The 11,589-nt window shown below is 43.1% G+C and overlaps 1 protein-coding gene across 1 annotated transcript in view; it reads right to left on the reverse strand.

The window, feature by feature from the left end:
- Positions 1–11,209, reverse strand: part of adamts18 (ADAM metallopeptidase with thrombospondin type 1 motif, 18) — a 56,492-nt gene extending 45,283 nt beyond the window's left edge. Inside the window, 4 exon segments of the mRNA XM_018697370.2 lie at positions 9,059–9,115; positions 9,117–9,373; positions 10,460–10,541; positions 10,808–11,209. Coding sequence (XP_018552886.1) covers positions 9,059–9,115; positions 9,117–9,373; positions 10,460–10,541; positions 10,808–10,909 — 498 coding nt within the window. The 5' untranslated portion in view covers positions 10,910–11,209.
- Between the last annotated feature and the right edge of the window lie 380 nt (positions 11,210–11,589).

Below are 11,589 nucleotides of genomic sequence, written 5' to 3' on the forward strand. Positions count from 1 at the left end.
AGTTTGCTCAAGAGAAATTATGTGTCTTTAAAATGGGGTAAGAAATGGGATAAAGAAGAGATGGTAATTTTGGATCTTGGATTAGAAGCAGACAAGAGCCAAACAGCAATGACAGGGCATAACACTGGTTGGATTTCCCTCCTTTAACTTCAAATGACTGTGTTTCACAACACACAGTAGCATTCATAGAAACAGGGATGGGTTGGCGAACTAAGGCCAAGCCATTTGCAATCACTCCGCTGGTGATAGCATGTCTAGATAACCCTCTTCATGTACGAGTGATTAGGATCACAAAGTGTCAATAGCCCAGGGTTTTTCAGTCCTTGTTTGGCATCACTAATTGTCTTTGAACAACCTGCTGACACCCTCTGAACACGTCTGGGGAACACAGCAGAGGTGGGCACGTACAAAGAGAGAAACCGATGGTGTTGGATGAGTCTTTTGTCATTTGGAGCCCTTGGGCACAGTCCCACTCGTTATCCCATGTAGACACAGCAGGAAACAGAGAGGCTACTCCCACACCAGTCCATACAAATGGAAATGTCCTCCTTCAAAGTGCTGTTAATTGCACTCTAACTGGGTTACAGAGCAGCTCTAACACTTTTACTGACTTAAAAATACAGTGCTGCTGTGATGCAAATTACATAGGAGTGTAATTTAAATTGACTTAAATGTTCCTCATTCTGCAAATAAATGCACATAAACGTGCTGGGATTGTGCGTGGTGGTGACTTTTCAGTTTTCCACCAAAGGTTGACCAGCTCTCAGTAACAGTACCTGGCGCTGGAAAGGTGGAGGTGACAGAGATGGGAAGTCACACCCCAACACCCAGAGGATGTTGAAAGTTGATCTGTCACAAGAAAAAAATGTTTAGAACTGCATCTGACCAAAACAGAAACCCATGTTCACTGTTGGTGTGAATGGGTTAACATGTGTTATCCCACCTGGCTCCAACCTGGCTCCGAGTTAAACCAAGGTCTGACACTCTGCAGCTCTGGCATTAACAGGTGATAACTACAAATCTCTTGAATATCAGCCCCTAGATATGTCACTAGAGCTCCCTGTGATGAAGGAAGCAGAGTTAAAGGAACATTTGAGTTTTTTTCCAACATGGGCTTTATTGCATTTGTGTGTTTCAGCTAGGAGAGAAAATACAGATTCTTAAGCTGGTGAGTCTCAAAACTCTCAAACAGTAGAGGAATGAAAGCATTTACAAACAGAGAGTAACAAATCTAAAAAAAGCACTAATCACTGTCTGAACATGACAATGGACAGACTGGCAAGTCATTCCATATTTTTTCATTACAGTTTAGTTTTTGTACTTGAGCTGATTACTGTAGTATGAGCTATCACAGACTGTGAGTATCTGAACAACAGCTGGGACAGATCTGCATTCATAGATCGCCTATTCCATGTTTATAAATCAAACCATCAAACACCAGGAAAAGATAGCTGCTCTAAAAGAGTTGTCCTGAATGTACGACTTGATTTTTTGACTCAAGGGCTTTAAGCAGAGCATCCAGTCCAAAACTCCAGTAAGTGATACAGCAACACCTAATTGAATTCTAAATGGTGGCCAGAAAAACCATCTTCACCTTGACAACGGTCTGACACTCATTTGTAAAAAAGCAGGTCAAAATCAGATAAGACCCTTCTCACCATCAATCCCAGATATTGCCTTCCCAAAAACTGAAATGTAAACCATGTGTCCCTTACTATGATGTAATACTTGGGGCTGAAAGGTTGCTAAATGCCAATTGACAATTGGCCTTAAACATAAAACAGCACTACACTGGATTTAAAATATAAACTTTGATATTAGTGTCTGTCCGTGTTCACAAAGACTTGAAAAAAACCTCTTGAAAACATCTCACTAGAGTGCCTCTTACTCTTTATCAACCTGGCGGTGCCACGTTTACAGTAAGCCTGGACTGTTTCACCACAGCACCAGTGAGTGTGATGCAGTGGCGACAATAGTAGGTCAGATCTGATGTATGGCCCCTGTTTGTAGAAGTTGCAGCTTCCACTTGAAGACTTCAACACCAGCCATTAGTCTTGTATGACAAAGACCTTGCACAGACTAGAAAGGACATACAAGCATACACACACACACACATTTTCTGTTTTTTTTTTCTCTTCCTTTCACACACACACACACACACACACACACAACATCCCACACCCATGCTGAGAGCCTGACTCCCCCCGCCCCCCTCTCCTGCTGGCATCTAACAGTGGGCACTACATCACTGTCAGCGTCCAGACCACCAGGGAACGGCTCCGGGCCACTCTCCTCTTGTAGCGCCAAGCTCTGAGCTCCTCTGTGGCCCAGCCCAGTCGCTGAATTATGGCCAAGCTAGAGAGGCACATTGTAGTGGGGAGACGTTCCAATTTGTTGGCCTTTACAGAAAATGGACAGGTACAAATGGCCTGAGAGCTGCCTGGAAATCGGTCATTCAAGTGTCATTTTAAGTGCGCAAAAGCCTAAGGGATTTGGAGCACACTGACAAACACACACACACACATCATATGTTGTCTCTATTCCCAGCCCTACAGATGAGTAATTATATACTGTCTCAGCTCTATGAGGAGTCTAATGGGATTACAACATCTACATATGTTAAATATTCAAACAGAGCAAGTGAGTGTTTAAATGTATGCCTTTTAGCCAAATAGTATTATTTTCCAGATGTAATTTACGGACAAATTTTCAGATATTTGAATGTCATTTCAAAGTCCTGTAAGGCAGTTTTAGAGTAGAACTGACTTTAAAATCATCAATTATTCCTGAAATACATATTCAATTTTACAAAACAACCATGGAGTTTAGATTCTTTGATGCCAGCAGCAGTTTTGCAAGACGGGATGTCACATTTTCCAAACAAGTCATGGAACTCAACGTCTCATATATTGACATTGTGATGTGTTCTGCGACCACAGAACCCTCCAGAGACTACAGTACATCCAGCATCAAAAACAAGGCCCGGGAAAAGAGCAAATGTCTTTTTCACACCACAGGGACCCCTGTGCCTGATGGAGACAGACAGAGGTCATAGGTGGAGCTCCCGTCGTACGACAGTCACTGGTGGTTGCCACAACACGCGGCACCGTGTCAACGACAGCCATCAGACAGCAGGATTGATCTGAGCTGCCTGGGAAGATGAAGGGAGCTGAAGGAGAGAATAAAGGAGGTGTGTATTGACACTTTCTTTGGTGTTTTTCCTCTCACACGGGGCTGTGCAAACACACATTTAAGCTTTGAATTGTGATACACAGGGGGTTGCTGGGTTATTGGGGCCAACTCCCAACACACACCCAAGACATCTCCTGGACTTTTCCAAACCAAACCATGGTTGGCAAAAAAAAAAGGTCACCACAAACGTCTTTGGCCTGTCTTTGCATAATTAGATGCTGACTAGCTTTAAAGACATACTGTACTTTGATTTCTCTCAGTACCTCTCTGTCTTGTTGTCTGTGGAGGCCAAATGGACAGCTAAGTTCAAACATTTGATGTGATCAATCAATCAATGTCACCTGCTATACCAAATCAGCCTGCATCTGGAGGATCCTGACACACATCATCCTTTTAGTTACGATGGTCTAAACAGTCAGCTAACACATTACAAATGTGGCCTCTGTTGTGTGTCTTAATGTATTTCATGAAAATGTAATAGTTTCCTCTGACATTAGTAAAGGCACTCTTTACTGGATGGCCAGGTTATTTTAGGAGAGAAGTGGTTTGTATCCAAAAACGCCAGAAATCCAAATGTTTATAGCAGATCCGAAAAGCCTTTGGTAATAGAGAGGGTTCGAGATGTGATATCTTTTTAACACGAGGACAATGGCGTGTATTTTCAGACAGTCTCTTCAGGAAGACATTCATAGTGTTGCACTCGGTTGTGTAACAGATGAAAAAGGAGAACTAGTAAGAAAAGTTCAAACCCAGTGCACTGAAAGTCAGATTGTTTCGGAAAGTTACAGGAATGATCAGGTACAGAGGTGGTATCCAACGACCATTTTTGATGGAGTACTTTGCAGTTCAATTTTCATAAACACTTCTCAAATCTCTTCTCCTTTTACTCAGAACTGGATAACACGAGCTAACAAGTCATCAAATGACACTGTGCTTGGTGTAGCAACCTAAGGACTAGAAGTGTACAGAAGAAGAAAACTGATATTTTGAATTTCACCTATTGGTTACTCTAAACCTGAGAGCTCAGTTTCCAGAGAAGCCAACCTGTCTCTGACCTGACCTGCAGGGGCTTGGCAGAGGTCGCAGTAAAGGTCATGGTCAGCTCTGCAACAACCTGACACAGCCAGCCTGACCCTGACGCAGGGTGTATCCAATGCTAAAATGTTTCAGGAATGAAGACTGCCAAATCATGAGCAGTGACTTAAGGTGTCATTTAAAGCAGCTGGACTAGAGAAAAATGCTGCAGTGAGCACAACACCTGTCACACATTTCTAAGCAATTTATAAACATGCCCATCATAAAATGATAAACATGCCCATCATAAAATAATTGCAGTATACACTGCTCCAACACTGACATCATCTATGAGTCTTAGATGTGGCTGCAGAGGTAACTCACAGTAAAATAAAAATCCCAAACTCAGATACAGATTTTAGATAACATATGGGCGAGAAAATATGGCACTCTGCAGATTTCCCACAAGGTGCTGCACCTTACGGCACTCAACATATGTCTAAAGGATATAAAAATTATGCTGTAAATCCAAGGTTTGATAGTATTTGATAGTAATGTGATAGTAAATGAATACCAGATATTTTGATAATCATACAAAGGGCAAACACTTGATGGTTCCAGATTCTCCCATCTGAGGATCTGCTTCTTTTAGTCTACTTTATATCATTGTAAATTGATCTTTCAGTTTACGACTGTTTGTACAAAGAAAAACAACTTCCTGAGAATTGTATATTTTCACTTTCATCTTAATTATTTATTTATCTGCCAACTGTACTTTTTTCATTTATAAGTAGCAGAGAAAAGTGTCAAATTTCTGATTCTATTCAGAGGATGTATAGTGTGACTATTTTTCTCACGGGGACCAGCACAGTAGCGGTGCAGGATTCAGATGTGCCCTCATCACCCCAGAGAAGAATCCAATCCTAGGAAGGGGCTGTGGGGGAGGGCGGGGGAGGAGGAGGACGGGGGAGCAGTAAATCTCATCTCTCTCTTCTCCGCATTCACACAAGTGGTGAGCAACTCTGAACTTGCACTATATTGTAAGAACCTGTGAGAGTCCAGGTTGAAACCCCTCCACCCAACCAACCACCCGCCTGCCCACCCACCCCCATGTGCCTGAGCAGAGAGGATTGGGGTCAACCAGCAAAGTGACCTCAGATGAGAAACCCTCAAAAGAAGAAAGAAAGGGGGACCCCCGCCCTCCACTTCTCTTACAAATCAGAGAGCATTACATCTGAGAGGACATCCTTTCATCTCTCATGCAAAAGCGAATCAGACAACTTCATCTCGCTCAAAAACATGAGCACGGTGCTTTGTGAGGACACTGAGAGAGTAATTAAAAGCCAGCAAATAACACCATGTTCAATTAATGGGGATTTACAGTAGAAAATCCCTCTTTGCTAGTCATCCATCCATCCTGCCCTGCTCTTAATACCATCTCGCCCTGGTCTTCATTTAAACAGCTGAATCCTACTTCCATCTGTTTGGCCTGAGCTGGGGTGATTGTTTAAAAAAGGACTGGTCTTGGTTTGGCCCAGTAGCTGGTGCTGACACCTCCGCTGCTATTAACAAGCAGGGTCAAGTCCAAAAACCCTATTTCAGACACTTTCTTTTCCCTTTTCTCCTCTTTCCTCGTCTCTGTTGAAAGCAGACAATGGCATGAGGAACGAGAAAGAAATTTTTCTTTCTTGCTCTCACCCCATTTCTTCACCAAAGCTCTTTGACATAAGTCCATGTCTCCAACGCTCTATAAAGAGACCATCCAGCCACCCTGGGAGCTTCCACCCTAGACAATGAATTCACATTATTCTTGCACAGCACTCTCTCTGGCGCTGTGCTCCCGGCCAAGCCCGGCTCACTTCTCATTCATTATTTCACCCTCTCTGCTTTTCTCTCTCTCTCGTTTTCCTAGATTTCCTTGTCGTCCTCTTTTTTTTCCCCCGACTTCTTCCGCTTCCTTTTTCTAGCATTGTTTTTAATCCCACCTTAAGCTCTCCCTCGAGTTTGTCATTGCATCAGGCAGGCTTGAATGGCTGATTCCTTATTTGTACTTCATCCAAATATTCTGGGCAGAGGGCTAGAAGAAAAGCAGGGGTTAACTGCTTTCGTTGTTTCATGCTTCGCAGCAGTCTAACAAAACACACACACACACTGATGCACTGAAAACAAGAGAGAGAGGAGAAGAAGACCCAGAATTCACTTTTGATGCACTTGTCATTTTGTCACTTTATTAATTCATTGTTCATTTTGTAAAAATGTTGCTCATCTGCCAGAGATATAAAGACATGAGTCCATTTAACAGGCCGAGTGAACATCCAAACAACGGTGGCCCTGGGGTCCCATTTGGGAGAGGAAGAAGAAGAAAAAAAACTAAGCAAAGGCTCAGGAGGAGTAAAAAATAGATCAAAGTGTTTTTCGAGGCCCATTCAAATGCAATCACGACCCAATCACATTGTGTCCTTGCAGCGCTTTTAAGAGAACGGGTCAGTGGTGTTTTATTGTGGGTGGGAGCTAGCCTAATGAAAGGGACAATGCGAAGATTAGCAGTGCCAGCGAGGCAGCTCAAACTTCACCCTGGCTTTAATTGCTGAGAACAAGAGGAGATGTAGAAGCAGGGCAAACAGAGGACAAAAGAGCAGGGCAAGCAGGGAAGGAAGAGGTAAGAGGAGTATGAAGACTGGATGATAAATGGAGGTATGGCTTTTATGGAGGTGTAGTGTGTCCATCCGGTCCTGGCTGGTGTGGGATGTGTCAAGGAATGTGTGTGTGCTGGTAGGCCACAGGGTCCAGGCACCTCATAAACCACAAATGAAAGCAGAGGATCTTGTAATTACAGAGTCTTTGTGGCTAAAGGAAAAAAATATCTCTATCTTGGGTGTGAAAAGTTCATGCAAATCAATCAAAGCCTGCAGCATCACCTCTGAGAGCAGGTCTGACTTGAACATCACAAGTTCTGCGATATGGTTTTGCTCAATGGTAAGTCAAGTCAGCATGCTCTAAATAACCAAAATAAGTAGCATGGTGAGCACAAAGACTGAAGACAGTAAAACAGCTAGCTACCTGGCTCTGTATAAGCTGACAAAAAATAAGGACAAGTTACATGTTGTGCTATTCTTGACAACAGACAGACGTCTGTCTGTTCAGTATGCCCAGCTATTAGTACGGTTAGCTAGCTACACCACAAAACCACCACAATTTGTCTTTCTTAGATTTCTTTTTAAGGTATATTACAAGATACTGCCTGTAAATGAATCAGCTTTATATGATCTTGTAAGAGTCTGTCTGTCTGTTTGTTAACTTTAGAAGGCTAGCTGTTTGCTGCTTCCTGCCTTAAAGCTAGGCTAGCTAAGCTAGGCTAGCTACAATCAGTGCATTTCCTGTACGAACACCTTAGGGGAGAAGTCGAAACATTTTTTTTTTTGTTGCTGTTACACAGCAGCAGATTTTAATTTCAGAGGTATCTTGGTGACCCCGCAGATGTCTTCAGTCTGCCTAGAAAGATAAATGTTTTCTTGAGGCAAATACTTACAGACTGTGACGTAGCATGCGAAGCAGACTTAACACATGTTGAGCAGAGCAGTATAGTCTGTGAGAATGTTGGATTTAAAAGTTGGTTTTGCCCTTGGCAAACACTTTTTGCTTCAGGCAGAAAGCAGACATCTGTGAAATCACAGTTTGAACTCACCTCTGGATATAAAAAATTATGAAGTAATGTGCAGAGAGCTGAAGTCAGTACTCGGGCTCAAGCTAGGCTAAACCCATCCTGACTCCAGCTACACGCACAGACATACGGTTGAGATTTCTCTGCACACTCTCAGAAAGAAAGCAACAGGCACATTTCTCAAAACACTGGTGATTCCCTCTAATATTCATTCACACAGTGCACCACTGGGTGTGGTGACTGAGGAAAAATGGAAATAGCAGTGACGAAAACTAGATGTGTCGATGTGTAAACAAAGGTAATGACGTGGAAAGTGTGATGAAGACACATTTCCACAAGGCAAAACAACCAGTGCTGCAGTTGTAGACAGTCATTTAATTGGTGCTGGTGTGAACAGCTGGACCTGTGGGCCAACAAGACCATGTTCAACATGGTGCTTCCCAAAGGCAGTGTGAAACTTTGAAGTCTCCTTGGCTGTCTGGAAAAATCTTTATTCCCACAGATATTATGTTAAGATGTTGATTTTAAAGCAGGTACTTAGGCCTACTGTATGATAAACACACACAATGTGTCAACCAAACTGACCTGGGACTGTTTTTCTGATCAAAAACTTGGGTGTGTTTGTCAGTGAACAGTTATACTGAATAATGGCCTCGTGCACTGCAATGTCAGCAGTGTACCATTTCTCTCCTCTCCTGCTCTCATCCTTTTATCCTTTCATTTTTCCCCTCCTCCCAGTGTTCAAAGAAGGGCAGGACAAAGCACTAGAAACCGATGCTTACACTCATGGGTAATGATGTCATGTTACAGTTCATCCATAATATTACCAAGGTCTGAATTGTGCAGACAATGATGCATCAAAATAATTGGGTTATTAGAGGAGAGAGGGCTTTTAGGACACAAAGCCATAGAGCTTGAGGTAGGGGTGGAGCTCAAAATCTGTTGGGTGAGTCCCTTTATTACTAAAATGTGCCCTAAACTTTTGAGAAACTGAAAACACAGCATTCCTATCAGGGTTTTTGAGGTAATCTAAGTGGTCTGGAAATATTTCATCAAACCCAAGGGATGGTAAATTTTCTCAAACCATGTTGAAACCATGTAATCAGTTTAGTAAGTTATAAAATGACTGAAGGATTTTTTTCAAAAACTTGCAGTGCTTTAAGAACCAAGAAGTTACTGGCAGGCACTCACCAGTCCAGAGCACGTCGATATGGCTGCCGAGGACGCTGACAGGTTTCGGATAAATCCCCTGATACAGGCAATGCTGAAACCCTGCATCGCCCATCACCGTGGCGATGCCATCCGAGCCGAGCATCTGCACGGTGAACCCGGGGCCGACCACAGAGGACGGATGCAGGTCCAGGTGCATGTCCTGCCCAAAGGCAGAGAGCCGGTAGTGCAGAGTGGAGGAGAGGGACCTCCTGCTGCGATGGCTTCGCCTGGTCACATCGTGGGTCAGGTAAACCCCCTCAGAGTCCACTTCCACTGGGGTTACAAACACGTAGTCTGAGGAGGAGAGGGATGGAGAGGAAGTCACATCAGAAAGTACCAACATCGAATACTCATCTGTTACAGGAGTTATTTTGTGACTGACACATATTAAAAGTATGAAAGTAAAGAAGTGAGTTGCAGCCTCTATTCAAAACACATCTGGCAACCACTTTGCATTCTGGTTGTCTTACTGTAAAGCTATTTAAAGCTATAACTATCTTCACTAACATTTCCTACATGTCAGTTTCTGTTGATATCTCAAAAAAATCTTGTCTCTTCTTTAGCCAGTTGTACAAAGAAATGCACCCAGAAACACAAGACACATCACCAGGATCTGAGCAGGATGTCTTCAGAACTGTCAATAAGAATGTCATGCTGACATGACAAGCCTGTGCTCAATTGTTACTCAGAGCACAGCAAGTCATATGGATTACAGATGCTTTTAACAGAAGCCATAACGCCAACATCATACTTCCATGCATGTCAGATACGGGTCAGTACTTCAAAACCAGAGGCTGTAAATATAAAATGTTCTGATTTCATGCAGTTGTCATGGTATTCCAGTCAAATAAGATAATAAAACTACTGTATTGTTTCAATACAGCAGTGAGAGACACTGGAGAAAACACAGTAACTGCAACATTTCCATTAAGTTTTTATATATATATTTTTTTATTTAACATTGTTTCCTGTCTCTTTCACCTTTGATGGTTTGACAAAGGATATGCATTTATGGACGTTCAGAAAATTCCCTCAGTAAATCAAAGTATGTAAATCACCTCAACTTGTTTCCTAGGTTTCTACAGGACAAAGAGGAAACCCCTGTGTGTGCACTGCACTCATTGATTTTGTCTCAATAGCTGCTGCAGCAGGGGCAGCTCACTATTAACACCCAAACAAGGTTCCCCAACATTTTTCTACCACATAAGTTTGAAGACATGTCACCCCACTTGACACTGACATTGTAATATTCCCATTTGTTTCAATCAAGACTGAAACAACCTCTGCCATGTATCTCGTTATATTCGCATTCTCTCTACAAACATGGAATTATGCCAGCTGGGAGAAACATCCATAGATGCCAAAAGACAAGGCACTCACCATGATTTAATCCGTGGCTGTCGCTGGAAGAATAACTGGCCGATACGGTGTGGGAGGTGTGTGAGCAGTAAAAGTGCAGCGTCTGCAAAAGAAAATCACAAATGGACAGGTAGCAACAGGTTGCAAGCAGAGGAAGAAGTGGAAGCCAAAAAAAAGTGATAAATGGAGTTCCTCTGTTGAAACATGAGTTGCACTTGAGTTTAATTTGGGATGACAATCATTTGTCTTACTTTTCACCACAAGCACCAGCTTGTTGTTGACATAAGTCATGCTGAAAAAGACAAATGCTCGTTAGCTGCGTGTGTTTGAATTTAAGAGCGTACACATTTATAATTAGATGCCACATGCCTTGATAATATTCCAGGACAAGAGGGTGGAGAGTAGCTTGACTGAGGTGCAGCCGACCAGCGGGATGGGTAAAGTCCATATCAGAAGAAAAAGGCAATCCATGATGATGGCATGTAAGCTTACACCTCCCCCGTTACCTCCTAAAAGTGCGCAAAAGTAGTAATAACCTGCGGTAACGCATAATGCAGTATGCACGCATTGTTAAGTGGTTCTGTTCCCCGCTTTGCTGGTTCAGGTGAAGTCGGCAGGTTGCAGCAGCCGGTGGTGCGCGTAGACACGAAGCGCACTCATGAGTGTGTGTGTATGTATGTGTGCGTGTGTGTGTGTGTGTGTGAGTGAGTGAGTGTGTGTGAGGAGGAGCGGCAGGTAGCGGTGTTGGGGATCACCGGGAGAAGCGCTGACTGAGCACTCAGCCCGGCTCTGCGAGACTCGGCCCGCAGGATGGAGCACAAGTCAGCGGCCAGCAGCCAATCAGCGCACAGCATCATTTACCACGCGCAGATAAAAGAGAAGAGAAAGAGATTCTCCTCCTGGCAGCAGCGGGACTACTGCTGCCTTCAGGTGCTGCTCGTAAATTTCTACTTTGAAAGTTTAGTGAGCAGACCTGAGACTGACAGAGGCGGAATGAGGAGCCGAAAATACACACACCATGCACGTGCCTACTTCAGTTCTTTCATTTAAAAAAGTGAAATGAGAAAGACGTGGATTAAGTGCAGAGAATACAGACAACAGGCACTTCACTGATAACTCTTTTAATTTTCTTCTGTCACTATTGCTACTAT

Source organism: Lates calcarifer, linkage group LG2 (genome assembly GCF_001640805.2).
Source record: "Lates calcarifer isolate ASB-BC8 linkage group LG2, TLL_Latcal_v3, whole genome shotgun sequence".
In the NCBI taxonomy this organism is placed as follows: Eukaryota; Metazoa; Chordata; class Actinopteri; family Centropomidae; genus Lates; species Lates calcarifer.